Source organism: Apis cerana, linkage group LG8, assembly GCF_029169275.1.
Source record: "Apis cerana isolate GH-2021 linkage group LG8, AcerK_1.0, whole genome shotgun sequence".
NCBI classification, from domain to species: Eukaryota; Metazoa; Arthropoda; class Insecta; order Hymenoptera; family Apidae; genus Apis; species Apis cerana.
The window spans coordinates 8,092,795-8,112,500 of record NC_083859.1 but is presented as its reverse complement, the minus strand read 5'-3'; the positions used below and the strand labels follow the sequence as shown (position 1 = coordinate 8,112,500).

Sequence of the window (19,706 nt, the reverse complement as noted above, 5' to 3'; positions counted from 1 at the left end):
ATATATAACTGTAGAGCTTCCGAAACAACGTATATCACCATTATTATTTCGGATTAATTCCAACTTTGTTATAGTTTCGTCAAAATTGGACTAATGCTATATATAAATGTTTTTTAGGGCACCATTTCACCGATATTAAAAGTGTACAATGTTCAATACACTTTTGGCCATAGTACTTAGATGCCAATAATTTTCTTAAACACGGTCATTATACATAATACACAAGAACACTACGTTTTGTTTTCTTTCATTTTTCTCTGTTTCTTTTCCAGTTCAAAATACTTAATTGTCATTTTAGGCCACGCGAATTCCATCGAGTGCGTCTCCGAAACCATCAGAAGCATTAATATTTCTTATGTTTCTTCCTTCGCAGTCAACGGTGTACGCATAATGTTTTTTATATAAGCGAGAACAGTGTAGCACCTGGTATCACGAATCTCTTCTCACATGCCAATCGTGTGCATGAATTATCATTTTGTCATATATAATCTAAATACCATTTTGCTATAACACGAACGACATAAGAAAGAAAAGATCGTGAATTTATTTTCTGTTCCACACTCAAAATATCTTGTTTTACTTCCTTTCATTTTAAACTACAAAGGATAACTTAACATTTTAATCTAATGGAATTAAGCAACCAGCCATAAATCTGGTGTTTATTCTGCTGTTATGAATTAATGATTTAATTCATAATCCGGCCAAGTGTAATAAAAATTTCCCAACTAATAACTTTTCGATAGCACTACCTTTTATGTGGGTTAAGATCTTGGTGCCGGATGATTGTAAAATTGCTTTTGTGATTGGCCAGTTGCAGGATATATTTGATTTCCAGATGGCGGAGTCACAGATGTATACTTGGAGATCGATACTGCAGTGGTAGATGGTGGAATAAATTGAGGAGGATATGGATTTGAGCCCGGCGGTGCTTGTGACGCTTGAGGTATTAAGAATTGTTGTGCCTGCTTGTTTGCAGAGGTCTGAGGCGTAGCATTCGCATAGACTGGTTGTGAAGTATTCTGTGGGACTGTGAAGTTTGGATATTGAACGGAACAAGGTTTAGCTTGGAATTGAGGATAATGAATGGGTGCGGATCCTGGAGGAGGAATATAAGGCTGAGGAGGCAATTGCGGTAGCGGATAACCTGGTGGAGTATTTGATACATTGGGATGAGGTGGAGACGCTTTTCGTGCTTTTAATATTGCCTCTGCTGTTAGACCTGTAATAATTTACAATCGTGTAGAAGCATAATATTAAGAATATAAAAATCTAATATATAGAATATTTACCGTGTTTACGAGCTCTTTCTTCTTCGTCGTCGCTAAGAAATAATCCAAATTCTCGTTTTAATCTTTCTGTAAGATTTTCTCTTTGACGTTCAACTAAAGTTGGTGCTGCAGACCAACCAATTGTTCCCTCCTCACCACCTATAAAAACATTAATGAAATTATATATGATTTTTAACACGAATAATCTAAATCTTTCATTATTATCTATTATTATATATTATATTTATATTAACCTTTTTTTTCTTCTCCTTCCGCATTATTGAAAAGCGGTAATGTGGTTAAGGTTGGTATATCGAGAGATAATGAGATTTTTGAACCTTCTTCATCAGAGCTAAGTGATGAAGTTCCGCTGCTTGCACTGTCTGATCTACCTCTAGCTCCGCTTTTATCTGTTGTAGAATCACTCGATGGTTCAGGTTCTGGAGGTGTTCCAGATGATTGTTGTTTCCGTTTACGATATTCTGATATGGATAACTAAAATGACAAATTACTTTTGAATAAACAAGAAACACATAGTTGAATAACTTCGAAAATAAGATTTTATTCTATAGTTATTCTAACCTTTCGTTTAACAGGAGGAATTGTTTCAGGTTTAAATGTAGGAGCTGGCATACTATTTGGAACAACGGTTCTCGGATCCTTTAATCGTTTGATTTCTTTAGGTGGAACTTCTTCTTCTTTTACTGGAATTTCTTCAACATTATGAATATTTTGAGAAGATTTTAATACAGATTCTTGTATTTCTATATTTTGTTCCGAATTCTCAGATTTTGATTCGATATACGTAATATTATTTTCTTCGGTGTTAGTTATTTCTTCTTTAACATCATTAGGTGTCAGATCATCCAATTTGGCTTCCAGCAATTCTCTTAAAGCCGTTGAAAGCATAGACTTTTCTTCACCATTTTTCGATTCATCTTCTGTCTCCATGTTAATGGTGGATTCGATTATAGCTGCTTCAAAATTTAATTGACTTTTTGAAGCATTTGTAGTTTCTGTTTTTTTACGAATACGTTCACTTAATGGTGGAATGGAATGAAAAATCTTTGGTGGTTCTACAATAGATTCTGTATCTATATTAGAGGATGCAGATTCAAAAATGGATTCTTCTGATGATGTAACAAATGTGGACGGCTGTTCTATTTTCTGAGATTCCTGAATCTGTTCAATTTCTTTAATACTATTCTCCATTGAAGGATCAGGATCAGGATCAGGATCAAGATCAGGATCAAGATCAGGATCAAGATCAGGATCGGGATCAGGATCGGGATCGGGATCAGGATCAGGATCAGGATCGGGATCGGGATCAGGTTCAGGATCGGGATCAGGATCAGGTTCAGGATCGGGATCGGGATCAGGTTCAGGATCGGGATCGGGATCAGGATCGGGATTAGGATCAGGATCAGGATCAGGATCAGGATCAGATTTGCTTTCAAATTCTTTAAACAATTTTTCTTCATGATTTAAATTAAATGATTTGAATGATGGTTCATATTTTACATCGTCCATTTCTTTATCCTCAGATTCTGAATCTTCCTTAGAACTTTCCATTAAACCTTCGATACCATCCATACTTTTATCTTTTTCGGAACTAGTATCTACTTTTTCTTTATAATCATTTCCATCATCACCAGTAATTTTTTTCATCTGAGCTTCAACATCAAATTCATCAATTGACATGTTATCGTCGGATTTTATTTCACATTTTGTATCCTCAGATCTTTTATCATCACATTTATCATCTTCAACTTTAACTATCTCATTTATACCACCTCCATATTCAAGTCTCATTTCAGCTACTCGTTGCTTTAAAATTGCATCTGATTCCATAACAGCAATTGGAGAGCTGAAATCTTCCATTTCTGTATCACCTTCATTCTGATCGATTATCTCAACTGTACCCTTTTCTATGTTTGAATTTTCTTCCTTTTTAATAATGTACTCTTCTTTACTCTTATCCTTTTGATTGTTGATAAATTCATTTTTAATAGATCGTAATTCATCTTTAACAAAAGGTTTTGATTCCAAATGCATGTAAGTGTCACAATCCATTTCTATATTTTTTTCTTTTTTTATTTCAATGTTCTCTTCTTTCACCAACGAAGTGTTCATCTGTATTATATGTTTTTCAGATTTCATAGTTTTAACTTGAAAATCCTGTGGAATATCTATCGAAAGTTTTTGCCGTACAGTCTCATCCGAATTTACATGTGAAACAACTTCCTGTTTTATAGATTCTGTTGTCATATGACGTTCATCATTTTGTTCAATTAATGACGACTGTAAGTGTTCGATAAAATCATCCTGGAAAAAAAATTTAATTAAAAGATAAATTAAAATAAATTTTAATTTACTTATAAACAATATTTTAATATATAAATTAATAATAACTTACTTCATTAGGACACAAAGATCTATTATTCGGAGTAGATTCAGGAACTAACATAGTAGGTGTTGTTGGTGGAGTATAATTATCTGATGACAAACTTTCTCTGGCTATTCTTCTTTTCTTTGGTGGAGCTACCATTTCACTAGTCGGCGGACTGTCTGGTCGACTATTTGGTGAATCACATTCTTCGGATATAGCTTGACGTAACCATCTTTTTTTGGCAGATCCTGTGGAAACAGGGCATACCGTATTGCCACTAATCGCCTGTTTGCGTTGTGGTGGTGAATCGCAAATTCCAGAGACGGAGTTTGCTGCTTGCACAAGAGTTGCTAAACTCTTAGCCGCATAACTCTGTGTTAAAAACTCTGCGGATGTGTCTGTTGGTAAAGAAAAATCTGATCTACAAAGAGAATTTATCGAATTCGAAGTGGAAGCTGGTGGTAATGCTGGTAATGGTGACATTTGAGATATATTGCTTTGTGATGGATCTGGCGACTCTTTCAACCATTCATTCATTAGAACTTTTTTGGTTTTTGGAAATTTAAAGCCAGGAGCTAAAGGACCAACTGCTGCTGCGACTAGCAAACAAGCCGAAGATAAAGGAGTAGATGGAGTTGAACTTTGAGAACTGCTGCTTGCACCGCTATCGCAAGTTGGACTCTTAACTGGTGTTGGTTGCTGTAGAGGTGGTGAACTAGGTCCAGGTGCATTAGAATTTGCTAAAGCTAAGAGCAGACCAGCAGCTGTTGGAATTCCCTGATGAGCAGGTGTTGTCACACTTTCATTCGTGTTCTTGGCAGGCGTATTTAAATAAGAAGAATAAGGAGTATCTCGATTTTGCGAATGATTTTGACTCAATAAAGGTGGTGATTGCATCGAATTACTTTCTTCTCCAGACGATTCATCGGAATCCGCAGAATTCAATCTTGTTCTTCGGCTAGTACCTTGTGACTGAGAAGTACTAGTAGTTCTTGCTCTACCTTTTTTTCTTTTCCGTCTCAAAGGTCTATCAGAATTTTGTTGTTTCTGTTTAGATTGCATCGTCAAACTATGACTATCTTCGTTATCACTATGCGTACCACCAGATTCCTTTCGTTGTGCATTTCGTGCTTGAACTTCTTGCTTCCTTTGTTCCGCTTTTTCCAATCTTTCAAAAGCTTTCATAATGGCTTCCATTTTTCTTTCTTCCCTGGTCATTTTCTTTTTGTCTTTCTTAATTTCCGAAGGTATAGATTGACTTAAATTTGGAGAAGTCTGTGGCTGTTGAACTACCGTTAACGATTCCTCCTTAGATAGTTGACGCATTGTATTTGACGCTATAGTTGTTGTAACTGTTCTTCTCGGTGGTGCAGATACTGATGATACTGTCGTTGGTGGTGGTGCAGGTTGTGCAATAATAGTACTATTAGACATCACAGTCGAAGAATCGCTATCCTCACAAATTGTATTTCGTCTACCCCTTCGTCTTCGTTCTCGACCATCAGCATTTTCAGCCAATGCTCCGTTACTTCCTCTTCTGTTCAATTGATTTAGAGACACTATTTGGCATTCTCTTGGATTATTACACGCACAGATAATAGGCATCATAGAGCTATTTGGATTAGGTGATAACAAGAGATCGTGTTGTTCATGTCTGATTGTAATTTCAGCATTTTTCTCAATCGCGGTTGTGGTCACAATATATAAATGTAATGTTCCCTTTTCTATACAGTGTTTCACTTCCGCATTAGGTTTACAACTACGTCGCACAAATCTAGCATCGTTTCCATACGTTCTGGTATCTACACAAACTTCTGTACCATCTCGTGGTAATCGATAAAAGAATACAAAAGGTCCAGGTCTCTGGGTATGTTGTCTTCCTTGAGGATAGGATGGTCGATGTTGTGTACTCAACATATACTTTCCACGTAATTCAACGACAGGTGTATTTGGTGGAAGATACATTGTTGCCACCAAAAACTATATAAAAAATAAAATTTATTATTTATTTTAAATAAAAAATAATTAAAACAAATTTTCCATTATAAAATATGTTCATACTTACCCTAACATTATTACTGTGAACATTGAGCCTATATTTTCCCGTGGCAATAACATTCATATTATTTTGTCTCAAATCGCTATGTGTGCCATTCACTTTAATAGATGATATCCTAGCTCTTAATTCTGGACTATAATGATTTGTTACAGCTTCTTCGTAACGTTCAATCCATTGTCTTAATGGTGCGACGTTGGAACTCCATGTATCTTGAGCTTCTTCTTCTTTATCTTCTAAACTCATTCTTCGTTTTGCTTTACGCTTTCCTGGACCACGTTTTGTAGTTTCTTTCTTACGAACAGTACTAGATTGTCTTGGATGTGAATCTCTTCTTTGTCTTTTTGCGACATTATTATTATTGTTGTTATTATTGTTATTCAGTCGCCTTACTTGTGGTGGTTCGGATTTTCGTCGAGGAATTTGCTGTTGTATAGTTCGTTTTTTTGGAATTGTGTTTACACCAACATCAGTATCTGCCGAACTGGTAGATGATGTATCGGATGATGTATCTGAATTTAACAATTCTTCTCGTTTACGCATTTGCAAAGCACGTGCTCTTTGTCTATCTACACGTCGTGGTCGACAAATTTCACAAAGATACTCATCAGGAATGTTAGAACGATCTATACCCATGCAATCAACATGTTGCCATACTCTGTAATCATATATTTGTTAGTATAATATTATATAAAATTTTGTTTTACATTTGGACAATTTTATTTAAACTTACAAACATCGATCACAGCAAATCATGTATCCATCATCATGTTCAAAATCACTAGAAGTAAATATTAAATTTTATTAAGTATTTTTCATCGATTAATTTTTAAATTGAATATTTACCATATACATCTAGTAACACTATCTTCATCATCTCCTTCTCCTTCAGGAGCTGTTTCTGTTTCTTCACCTTCTAATTCAGCATCTCTACCTGTTTCACTACTAATAACACTGGCTGCATCATCATCCACATTAGTGCCAGTAACAACTATAATGAAGAACAACATTTCATTAAAAATATATTTTTTCTTCCATCATTATGAACTGAATTGTTACAGATTATAAAAATACCTTTTCCATAAATATAAGAATGCTGAGATGTTGCAGTCGAATTTCCGCCACCATTGATGGGTTGTTTTGGATGAGACGGTGGTGACGGAGGTGATGGTGTTCGTGGAGGTGGTGCTCCATAATTGTGATCCTGTAGGACGTACTGAAGACACTATAATCAAGAATTAAGTGTTCTAGGAACAACTATATATGACTACAAAATGCAACAGTGCACACTGCAAAAATGATTCTGAAGATTCGTTATTAAATTTTGTATATTATGTTTACTATAATATATGTTACCTCGTAAGGAGGGGGTATTCTTATAATTGGAGTTGTAGGACGTTGTTGACGTTCATCTTCTTTCGATTCACGCAATTCAGATTCGGTTCTAAAAATATTGATATTTATTAACAAATTTTATTAACAAAATTTATTAACAAATTTATTTTCTATAAATATAAATATATATAAATTTATTAAGAATAACAATTTCTTTTTTAACAACTCTATCTATTAAAAATACTAACTTGTTCTCTATATCCTTGCGAGTATCCATACTAGTTACTGGTAATAATGTCTTCACTTGTCCAGATTGCTGTCTAATTTGCTGAGGAAACTGCGATGATGTGATAAGCTGTTTTTGTTGTATCGTTTGCTGTTGAATTTTAATTGGTTGATTTTTATGCAACAACATATTCGTAGCAACAGTCTGTTGAGGAAGCAATGTTTTGATGCTTGCCTTTTGTGCAACTGCAGTTGTTGATCCTTGATTTTTTACAGAAGCTACATTTGTATTTAAAGAGGTCTTAATACCAGCTACTTTCTGTGTATGATTCCTTTGAGCTGGTTTTTGTGGCGGTATTGTTTTGATACATCCAGGTTGTTTTTGAGCATTCTGCGGTCCTATAACATTCTGTTGTTGTTGGATTATTTTTACTGGCTGCACATTCGTATTTCTGTGCAATGATTGTTGCACGACATTCTGTGAGTTTGAATTTTTAACCGTATTCGTAATTTTTTGAGGTACGTTTTTCAAATTACTTTGTAAATTTTGTGTTTGGTTCTTTGGTACGCCTACTCTCATTACCATCTGTTGCTGTTGTATTTTAGAATTTACTACTTGGGTTCGTTGGTTATTAGGAATTGTCGCAATCGTCGCAACTTTTTGATGGACGTTTGTAATATTGTGACTTCTTTGTGTTTGTAAATTCGTGTTCGTTTGTTGTTGTTGTGGCTGTTTTTGCATTTGTTGCTGCGATTGTTGCTGTGAAGTTTGTTGTAACAACTGTTGCTGTAATTGGGACGAGTTTTGGATATGTACTTGCTGCGATTGTTGCGGCTGTGAGATTACTGGTTGCTTGTTCACAGTTAATAAATTGGCATTTTGCGATGTTTTAGTAATATTCGGAACGCTATTACTTTTGCAAACATTGGTGATTGATTGCACTCTATTAGAATTGACTGTGGCTACAGTTTGAGATTTTTGCAAGGTTGCTGTAGATTGTGATCTTTGATGTTGTGATGGTTGAACCTGTTGCACATGTTTTTGGACCTGTGGTAATTGCTGTTGACATTGTACTTGTCCTACTACTTGTACTTTCTGTATGCCAGCTACAGAGTTGTTAGATTTTTGAACATTATTTCCTCCTGTAGTGTTTGATTGTTGTCTTGGCACAGTTACTGTTTTCTGTGATTGAACTTGTATTTTTTGTAATCCCTGCTGTTGATTACTCGTTATTTGTTGTAATTGTGCTTTATGATTCGGATGGCTATTTAACATCTGTGATGACATCTTTTGGTTATTATAGATCTGCGCTACTTTCTGTGTGCTCGAGGTATTCGTTTGTGCTTTTTGGAGCGTCGGATTGCCTTGTTGAGCTCTCTGTACATTGGCATTGTTCGTGACTTGATTAACAGCGAACTGGGTAGATTGGGATGTAACAGTTGACACTTGAGTCTTCTGTACGGTTTGTATCCTGGGTACGGAATTTCTTTGAACGGTTACCCCTTGACTGACATTAGTCACGGCTTTCACTTTTTGCAAGTTAACTGTCTGAGCCTGTCCGACGATATTTTGCGCCTTCACATGTATCCTTTGAATATTGGGCAATGAAGTAGCGGTAGTAATGGCTCTAACTGCATTGTTGCTTACAACTAATTGCGAAGATACCGGTTGAACCTTCAAGGGCATGCTAGTTTGCAAACTAGATATTGTAGTCTGTTGTTGTTGTTGTTGTTGTTTACTCTCACAGGTGACTGTTTGATTTCTACTTTGCTGTTTGCTCTGTGTAGACACTGCGTGCTGCAAAGGATATACATGTGCCATTCCGCTGCCTGGCGATGGCAAAGACTGAGTGTTTACCGGGATATGGGTAACGTTGGAAGATGCGTTTAGTGTTAAAGGTGCGGATTGAGTCTGATGGATAGACGACGGTACTTTCTGTGAGATCACGCGAGTCGACAATACCTGGGTGGTATTTGTTTGAGAACCAGTGATTCTCTGCACTTCTCTAACGGCTTTCGCCATCGGGTAAGTAACGCTAACTGATTTTACAGTTGAGAAGGAGATAACATGACCGGCTGAAATTTCGGCGCTGCTTTCTAAACATTGAAGAATCTGAGATTTGCCAGTATCATCGTTTCCAGTAACCGTTATGTTTGAAGTTTCCTGATTCATCGACGAAGGTGGCGAAGTATCAGAGTTCTTTTCGAGGGATGTTTCTACCGTGCCCAATTGCAGGACAAAGCTCATGGTGGTTTCAGCGCTCTGTGGAAAGCTGTCAACGCATTTCGATGTAGCGACATCATTCTCGTTAGTATCGGTATGCTCGGCTGGGGATACCGGGGGAGGTGGGTCAGACCCTGGGGACAATTGTTCCCCACCCCCACCTGTTCCACCCCCCGATAACTTGATCACCGACGGGGTCGACGTTTTGGAGGCCTTTCGATCACGCCAATTGGAAACTCGAGCAAATTAAGATCGAATGGCTATCCTCGCCCGGCAGCTTGACGGGATACCACGCTCTTCAATTCCGCTATTTGAGGATTCTGAACCATAGGCTGTAACATACGATCGAGAATTTTGCCATTAGTTTCATTTAAATTTTTGAAAATTTGATAAAGATAAATTTATAATAGAAAAAAATGAAATAAAGAAATTGTGAAAATTTTACGATAATAATCTTTCGAAGAGAAATGTTTTTGAAAATTGATCGGTTAGTTATGTACTTTAACCGAAACATTTTGCAAGGTCTATTAATTATTTAATGTCCATGATGTAGTGCAATGCAATACTCAAAGCTATTGATTCAGAAAAACGTTTCTTTTCAATACTTTGATAAAATAATTAGTTATCTAATATAAATCATTACATTTTTGCAAATTCATATAAATATCAGTAAATATCTGTTAATCGGTTCATAACTATATGTATACTGATACTTATCAACAATGAAAAAGAAAAGAAAATTAAGAAGATATGCATTTAAAGTATTTAATTACGATGTTAAAATTGAGATAGAGACGAATAATGTTAGAAACAATACTTCTTGTTCGCATTGATAATATTCCTTGTTAGTTCACGCAATAAAATTAAATCATTTAATTTAAAGAGATTAAACTATGGATAGATTGTAAATGTTTAATTACTATGATTCTTGTCATCTATAATTAAAATTCTTTAATATGAATTATTGTAAAAAAAGTTTATAAATATTGTGATAAAAAATAATTCAAAAAAATTGAAAAGAGATCAATTTATTATAGTTTGTTAAAGTATCCGCCATTGCTGAAATATCGCTGCCATCTAACAGCATCAAATTGAAACAAAATGCAAACTATAGGAATTTATATATTTTTTACATCTTATAATCATCGAACTCCGATTCATTTTGTATTATAATTTTATCGCATATAAAATTCTAAATATATCATATATTATTGTTATTTTAAAAAATACAAATAATGAGCCATATATATATAATAATTACTTTCAATTTCAAAAATGATAAAAAAATACTTCAGAGAAAAACGTAACAAATCGTACGTTACGATAAGCATTTGCCAGCATGTCAAGTCCGCACGTGCGGCTGGATTCGCGCCAAGTGTGCCTGCGTATTTTACTACCTCGTCTGTACGTCGTGCGCTCCTAATAAATTAGTATTATCAATTTCCTCGACTAAACTCAAACTGCTTGATGTAAACAACCGACTGAATATAAAAAATATAAAGTACTGGCCAGTCATAGTTATGGAAATTATCGCAAGCTTAATTCGCTTCGTGTAACTATCGATAAGAGAGAAAATATAATGTAACCAGCAAAACAAATCCAAATAACATAGAAATACTTTCAAATGTGAGAGGTGATAGTCAAGTAAGAAATCAAGTAAGAATAGTTATGTGAATTCTTTTATTTCTACTATTTCTTACTGTAAATTTAAAAACTTATTTTATCTTATCTTATAAGATGCATTCTATATAAAAATAAATGTTATAGTTAATATTGATTAAGGATTAAAATAATAAACAAAAAATTCAATATGATTTGTAATGTAAAAAGAATAGATTATATCATAGCTAAAAATAATTATTTATTGCAAAATAAAATCGAAAATACAAATCAATTTAAGTTATAAAAGATAATCTATAAATTAAAATTAATATCATCCTATATAATTATAAATATTGTTTTCTTATTCGTGGTTATTTAATTTACAAACTAAATGTCACTAATAACATCAGTCGTTAAGGCAAATTTAAAGATATCGCGAAATAAAAAATTCCACGGCAAACGAAACTGGAGTCAGAATCACGTGATGAATACGTGAATAGAAGACAAGTTTGTCGATGCGTACACTACCTTTTCTACTGCACTCATTGTCAGTGGCACGTGCTGCTACTATTAAAAACCATCAACAATTGTATGGTCGTTTCTCAAGTTTTTATCGCAGACAAACATTTTCAAAAGAGGCAGTGCTAATTGGATGAAGTTTTATAGAAATATAAAAAATCCTCACTAATTAGGATTGTAAGAAAAAAATATTGAATTTTATACAATATATGTCTGTTATCCTAGTTATCTATAATTGAAGAAACTTCGTTAATAATTAATAGTATGTATTTTTAATAAAATTAGTCATTATCTCGTTTAGATGTTTAGATTTACTTATATGAAATTGAATTGAATTTCCTATCAACAATTTGGCGGGCGTTGTGACCGATTCAAGAAAAGTGTATATGTTACACAACTGCATCGCCATCACGTGACTGGTTGCAGTGTAATGACGTTATCGGCACTGTCAAAACGCCAATGGCAGAGATTCAGCTTCCATCGTGCGATCACGCAAGCGTCTGTTAACCGAGGTTATGCACCGTTCCGTACTGCGTTGGATTTAATTTTAATCAAACCGTATGAAAATCCACTGCCAATTAATTTTTATTATAATTCTTGTCTTTTTTCTAAAAAATGCAGTTTTTTAAGATTTGTTTATTTGAATATTTGAGTATGTCTGGATGTAATATTATTTCAGATGGTATGAAATCAGGAAAACTGCCAGAAGTAACTGTATACTTTGTAACAGAAACAAAACTATATTTCTGTGGCTAAATATAAACTTCGTTTCAGCTGTTACACATGCCATTCCGAGTTGGCTAATAAATGTTCCGTGATGCATTTTCGTAAAATGTAATTTTTATGCTCATGTAATGATCTTATAAAAAAATTTAATTATAAAATAATATCTTAACAAAGAACATAATATGTTAACAAAAACAGATTCTCAAGTATAATCCTTGACAATTTCCTAAAAATATCATATCAATAAATATCTTTCCAACACTAATCAAACTTGTTACTAGACAAATGATTATCATGGATGATAACTTATTCAAAGCATAACTTATTATTAGGAAAAAAAATCTATATTTGGTACTATATTTCTAAGAATAACTTTATCTTTAAGAGTAAAGGATTAATCGACACAGAGAACTGTCGATTTATAATAACATCAAAATCTGACTAGTTTTGTCGTAATCATTCCAATAGTCGCGAAGTTAACAAGGTTTCGCACGCGACTCGCCGCGGAGTAAAACGCGCTCGAGCGTGGAGCGTTGCACGGGTTAGTTTGTCACGTTGGCAGCAATGGGATTTGTGGCGACCTACTTGGCGTACCTCGACCCTTGCATTGATTCGATACGAACCAAAATTATTCCTGAACGATTATCGTTTGATGCTCTCCTATTCCATCTCCTTGCCTCTTTTCCACTTCTGATCATTCCTATGATAGATATTTGTATTCTAATTTTGTTTCGTGCAAATGAATTTCATTATTTTTCGAATAAGTTTTACCAATCAAATATCAATGAAAAACTATTTTTTACTATATAATTATCATAGAATAAATTTATAAATCATAGAATTTATGTATTAATGCATAAAAGTGGGAAAAAATTCATTTAAAAGATTATTAGGTCGTATACAATACTATCAATCGAGCATTGTTACTTGACATAGGTCGACGTCTCCAACAAGTTGTTTGACGCTTCCGCTGACCCCTTCTCACCACAGGGCTATTCGACGTTGCAGGAAAACGGTGTTGCTCTCACTAGCTACCCGTGCGCAGCTGAAACGCGCATTCTACTGCCATGTAACAAGCTCGATTGTAAGCAATCGTGCGAATGGAACTGGCAATGATACCCAGATTCTCTTTTTTCAATTTAATTCAATTCAAAGAACAATTCTCATATTATAATTAACTAGTTTGAAAAATTCAATCTATAAAAAATTCAATATATAAAAAATGTAGATACCATTACGTTCTGTTTAGATCTATCATTATATTTTTTCTTTTGTTTTTTCTAAAAAGTAGATTAATTTTATTTATTTTCTTTTTGTTTATTCAAATCATAATTAAAACATATATAAAAGAAAATTAGCAAAATTATAACGTGATCTTTTATTATCAATGATACTATCTATATCTATGATTACTTCTATGTTAAATAAACGTTCGAATTGTCTTTCTTTATCACTCCTCCCTCTTTTTTTCCAGTCAATATCGTTTTTCTCCAAGCCTATCTTTTGCTCTGCTTTCTTTTTCTTCATGACGAGAGAGAGTATGAGCATATAACATACAGTAAGTCGTATACAAAAGCCTGATTACTGGACACTCGGTGAAATATGCCAGTTCTCCGCCAATAACCGGTATCATGTTGTCCTTTCTTTACATTTGCGCTGTCTTCGCCATGCTTATGGCAGAATGATGCAGAAGAAGGATCACTATATCAGATAGAACGAGAGAGATAATAGAAAATGGCGAACTGCTGCTAGAAATAAATTGAAATACAAAACAATAATATGTCTGGGATAGCTATCACTGTATAAAAAATTTTCCTTTGCGATTGAATATTTCCATGATTATTTGTTTCTGAAAATCTTTTTTTCTTCTATATTAAATATATTAGACATTGCGTGGATAATTCTACAAAGTTAAAAAGATCCAAAAGACAGAAAAGCAAGGAAGGATTTAAACGGTACTCGTGAAGATGGTTGTTGCGCGGAGAACAAGCACTCCATTCCACGAGAGTTTCGTGCCACTCCGCTCGATCATGCATGTAAATGAATGGGAGCGTCACGAAGCCTGCGAATGTGCTCGTGCGCGCCGCAGTTTTGCAATCCCTTTTCGTACTTTCGCGACGGTCGATATGCAACATCACGAGAATCACAGTCGTTCAGTAAACTTCTAAAAGATGGCTTATATTATTTACATGAAACATATTTTTTATTTTTTCAAAACTTTATAAAATGCAAAATATACTTTCAACAATTTAATTTGTAAATGAATGGGTTATAACAAATATACAACAAGAATATATCATAAGTATAACATTGTTAGAAGTCTATTTAATTTCGTTCTACTTGTCAATAACTACAGTAGTAGAGAGCTTCGCGATGTGATTCTATGGATTAATCACTTAGGAATGTAATCATACGATGAAGAAAGATCAAAATACCTATAAACTGATTAGAAAACATCCCATTAATTAATAATCAACTTTTATTTGAAACTTTATTGTTTGAAATTTCGATAAATTATGATTCGATTAATATTGCTAATAAAAAATAATAAAAATTTAATAGATAAAAATAGATAAAAATATAAATATAATATATATATATATATATTAAATAAATAAATATAATATAAATCTAGGAAAAAAGAAAAAAGGAAAAAGAATGAAAATAGACATTCTCGTTAGATATAATTTAAACAATTCTATGTATTGCATGGAAGTATGAGGGGACGAGAGATGAAGATCCAGCATTGTGCACCTCCTCTATTATAACCAAGGTTACCAAAGCGTGCATATCACACATACACATGCATCTGCGCATAGCACACATCATGCACACGCGCGCATACACACCCTAAGTTTGAAACTCTTTCAAACTGAACTAGATTTTGTTTGTATTTAGTTGCATCGCTAATCAGAATATGTATATTTACACATATATTTGTTACAACTGTACCTTCACTTCTACAATCATATAATTTTTTTCTCATACAAATATAATTATCTCTACATAAAAACCATTAACATTTATAATTTGATAAATTATTATTTGATTATATATGGTATTATAATCTTTTATTAATAATTAATATTTCTGTTTAATGTTCGAAATAAAATTTACCATGTATGCGGAATAATCTTATCATAGCGATTTATTAAACGGAAGTTCACATAATTGTAATATGCAATGAACTTTCTTCTCGAATATAAAAGAGAAAAATAATGATTGATTTGGTCAAAAAAAAATGAATATATGATTCATTTTTTTTTAGAATATATTTTATAGCTGATCTAGCGGCACACGTGTATTTCTTTGTCAGCAAAGAGTTAGCCACGATACACGCTCTTTCGTTTATTCTGGATATTGTAACCCATAGTAACCGCAAGCACCATTAATATACTCTGATGTCATCCCGAAGAAATGCATCGGTTCTTTGCGGCGTAAATCTTGCGAAATCGTCTCTGGTTTCTCTACCACGTTTGATTTTCTATCGAAATTAACCAGAAAAGCATGATAATATAATTTATCAAAATATTTTAAATGAATTTAAAAATATTAATGTTCTAATCATTGGATTCAAAATATATATAAATAAAAAAATTATTACACCAATATTAAATAACTTAATTTCATTCTATAGTACCTTTTACAAAGCATTTTAATTTTATATACAGCTTTATGCTCAATACGAAAACAAATAACTTTGAGATGAATCACGATTAAATAGCAATATCTCGTAAATATTTACTCATTTTATTTTTCATTAAAAATAAATGAAAATGAAAAGTAAAAAAAATATCCCATAATCATAATTAATAACATATTATGTGTAATCTAAATATACTATGATAATTTAGAGTTATAGAGTTTATTTAGATATAAATAATTTATTAAATTAGCAAATATTTATTGATAATTGATATAATCTTAACTATCATTTTATAATGACACGAATTCATCTATATATCAAATATATAGTATATCATGAACAAATTGAAACATAGTCGTATGCACATTGAATCTTTTTCGATAACGTTAATAAGATCGATTAATGATAATAATCAGGGAAGAGAGATAATCAATAAATTTGAATAAATCCGAATACTTTTACTGTTATGTTAATAAAAAAAAAATGAATAATAGTTGAATTATTATATATCATATGACTCAAATTTGTATAGAAAGCAATCCGATTTATTATTCAAAAAGATTAAAAATTATGAAGCATCGAAAATTAATATTAATATGAATATATATTCATAATATTAATATAAATTTATTTATAAATTTATTTAATTTTTTAGAAGATATGAAAATAAGAGATAAAATTTATTTATTAGAATCATAAATTTTAGTTTGAGTATTAGAAATTACATATCGTAAGATATAATAGATTTTTCTGAACAATTTTCTTCAGGTTATCTTGTATGAATCGAGTATGTATCGCGCGTGCTCCTCACTGCGCGCGAACTTCCCTTGCGGTCGATACGATTTCACCTCGTAGCTAGCAAATGCTACCACCAAAGGCATACTCTACCAAATTAAATTTTGAGTTCGAATATTTAAATTTTGTTTTTTTCCATTTGCATGTTTTTTTATTCATCATTTTAGCTTTAATTTATTTAAATAACTATACTTTCACATTTTATATTTATTATATCATGTACATGAATTTTAAATTATAAAAAAATTTTTCTTAAAGATTTATCTTAAAGATTTATGTTAAAATACATGTTAGAAAAAATATATATATTTGAAAAAAGAAAAAATATAATTTTAATTATAATTAATAATAATAAAATCAACAATTTTACAATATAAAGGAAAACTAAAGAAAATTGTTATAATCGATTAGTAATAATTCGTAGAGAAAATTCGTAGCGACGCCTTTGGTTATTGACAACCACCCACGAACACCATATCTGCATATGTACTTCACTATAAGTATTCTAAATGATTTTACAAGCAACTTAAGATACATATAGCTTGGTCTATTAAACAAAAATAATTTTTTTTTAAATATAAGATATTTAAAGAAAAGATTTATAAATGTTAAACATTTTTATTATGTAATTATAAGACTATATATATATATAATTTGATGTAACAAAATCTAAGATATTTAATTTCAAAAGATTATTGAAAAATTTTATATTTTTGGATATTTTTTTCTTTTTAAAATTGTTAAAAATCAAGAAAAAAATAGACAAAGAATCATTGAAAATTGATAAATTTTATATTCTCGTGATGAAGATATCATATAATAATATGTACGAAAAAGAATTTAATTTAACAGAAAAGAAAAATACGCGGAATTTTACAAAAGAAACAACAAGAGAAAAGTAGGATTGGGATCATGAAAGAATCAAGAAAAAAAAGATAACGAGAAAAGTCGATGAAAGTAAATGCAGAGACAAGACGAATGATAGATAATTATACTACATATACATGCGCACACACACATCTATATATGTTAAAGAAAGGAATGGAAAGGGAAGAAAGAAAAAGAGAGTACTAACAATATGGCCACCTTATAGAGAAACTAGCGCCGCCTAGCAGATTTTTCTATTCCCGCCGTAAAATAGTTGCAATATATAAATTTTTTTATTTGTATAAAAATATTAGATAAATTTATAAAAATTTGTACATCTAAATATTATAAAAACTTTAAAAATTATTTCATAATTTATGAGAATTTATGATTAAGTATTATATATTCAATAATTAATAATTTAGTTTTGACCATAATATTTCATAATATAATTCAATGATTATTCAATTAAAAAAAGTTAAAACATATATAATATTATTAATTGATGTTGATCTTTGAATGAAATATATATTGTTACTAAAAATAAATATTATATATATTTATATACAAATTAATTTTATATTTCATATTATTAAAATAAATATGCTATAGAACAATTATTTTTAAAAATCTTATCATTTATTTACTTATTTTTCTTATTTTTTCTGTAGTAACTATACAGATATAATTGCAAAATAAAATCATCGATTTATTAATCAATCTGTAGAATAAAATAAACAAGAATTCAAATTCATTTTTTATATACTTATTATTATTAAAATTTTTTTGATAAATAATAGATATAATAATAAAATGTGATTAACATATATCTAAATAAAATCGAACATAATTTGCTTAACAAATAATGTAAAAAAGAAATTCAATAATTTAATTTATAATTAACATAAGAAATTAAAAAATAATTATTCAAAAAATTCTAAAAGCTTATGAAAAAGGAAATAAAAAAATATGGGATAAATATTTAAATATTACAGGAAAGTTAATCATATAATTTTAAAGTAGTATGTGTATGATGTGGTTGACCTGTACTCACTCACCATTTTACTAATCATTGTTGCCACCATTCAGAAACAAAAATTGCAGCTAACAAATACGTTTTAAATTTTGTATTATTATAAAAAGACAATAAAAAAAATGCAATCGAAATCAATTTAAGATGCCGAAATCGAAGTTTCGCGATATTAAAATTTTTTTTTTATTAAATGCGATATAATAATATGTCATGAAATATAATAAATATCAATAAAATTATAAAAAAATTTTTAACAATAATACTATTTTATATTTTCAAAAACAATTTGTAAAAAAAACACAAAATACATAATAATTTGAATGTCAAAAACGATTCATAATATGAACAGAATGTAACATTACACCTATCTATCGTATTACAATTCTATTAAATTTTTAATACTTGTCATTCCAACTAAAACTTTCTGATTATTTAAAGTAATAGAAATTGATAAAAATGTATTGCTTACCTTAATATGACAGGAATACAGAAGCTCACTTTAAACTTGGATGTAAACACAAGCATTTTTTAGTGGAATTGACACCAGGGCAGCTTAAATAATATACGAAAAAACACTCTTTACATCGCGGAAAACGTTATTTCACTATTCGAGATTTTATTACGTTATTAAATACCACAATAAATATGAGAATTCACGATCTCTTCGGAAAACATCCATCGAAAACTAAAGATGGCAGCCATTCTTCTGTACAAAACAAAGGTTCACATCCACGGACTCGCAAGCAATGAAGCCTCGAACCCAGATAACTTCCGGCGCTGCCATCAACCCGCCATTTTCAATTATTCGAAAATACATAGATTTGTTTTTGATAAATGCATAATACGATTCAATTTAAAACTTTAATTATGTTACTTGATCTCTATAAATTTATCGTTTTAACATTTATTTATGAAAATTAAAAATATATCCTTTTTTTTGTTGAAATAATAAATTTGTGATATTAATATGAAATACTACTAATAGTTGGCGCTTATTATCGAATCTTCAATGCAAAATGCC

At 31.4% G+C, this 19,706-nt stretch overlaps 1 protein-coding gene and 1 long non-coding RNA gene across 5 annotated transcripts in view; one reads left to right on the top strand and one right to left on the bottom strand.

The window, feature by feature from the left end:
• Positions 1-19,410, bottom strand: part of LOC107996373 (uncharacterized) — a 23,746-nt gene extending 4,336 nt beyond the window's left edge. Inside the window, exons 1-12 of one of the 3 annotated variants that reach the window (XM_017054394.3) lie at positions 19,155-19,410; positions 7,297-9,829; positions 7,070-7,157; positions 6,788-6,938; positions 6,560-6,704; positions 6,447-6,494; positions 5,723-6,371; positions 3,685-5,637; positions 1,851-3,593; positions 1,523-1,763; positions 1,290-1,427; positions 1-1,219 (exon numbers count right to left, since the gene is read on the bottom strand). The exon at positions 1-1,219 is cut by the window's left edge and continues 4,336 nt beyond it. In XM_017054394.3, the coding sequence (XP_016909883.2) occupies positions 762-1,219; positions 1,290-1,427; positions 1,523-1,763; positions 1,851-3,593; positions 3,685-5,637; positions 5,723-6,371; positions 6,447-6,494; positions 6,560-6,704; positions 6,788-6,938; positions 7,070-7,157; positions 7,297-9,521 (7,839 nt within the window). In that variant the 5' untranslated portion in view covers positions 9,522-9,829; positions 19,155-19,410 and the 3' untranslated portion in view covers positions 1-761. Of the gene's footprint in view, positions 1,220-1,289; positions 1,428-1,522; positions 1,780-1,850; positions 3,594-3,684; positions 5,638-5,722; positions 6,372-6,446; positions 6,495-6,559; positions 6,705-6,787; positions 6,939-7,069; positions 7,158-7,296; positions 9,830-19,154 lie in introns of those variants that run through there. The other 2 variants (XM_062078597.1, XM_062078598.1) reach the window with 2 other exon arrangements.
• LOC133666589 (uncharacterized) lies at positions 10,775-12,609 on the top strand. 2 transcript variants are annotated; one of them, XR_009830930.1, is made up of 3 exons: positions 10,796-11,795; positions 11,920-12,176; positions 12,298-12,609. It is a non-coding gene; the product is annotated as an uncharacterized LOC133666589 (long non-coding RNA). The 2 variants fall into 2 exon arrangements; XR_009830929.1 differs by having other exon boundaries at positions 10,775-12,176.
• Positions 19,411-19,706: the final 296 nt, after the last annotated feature.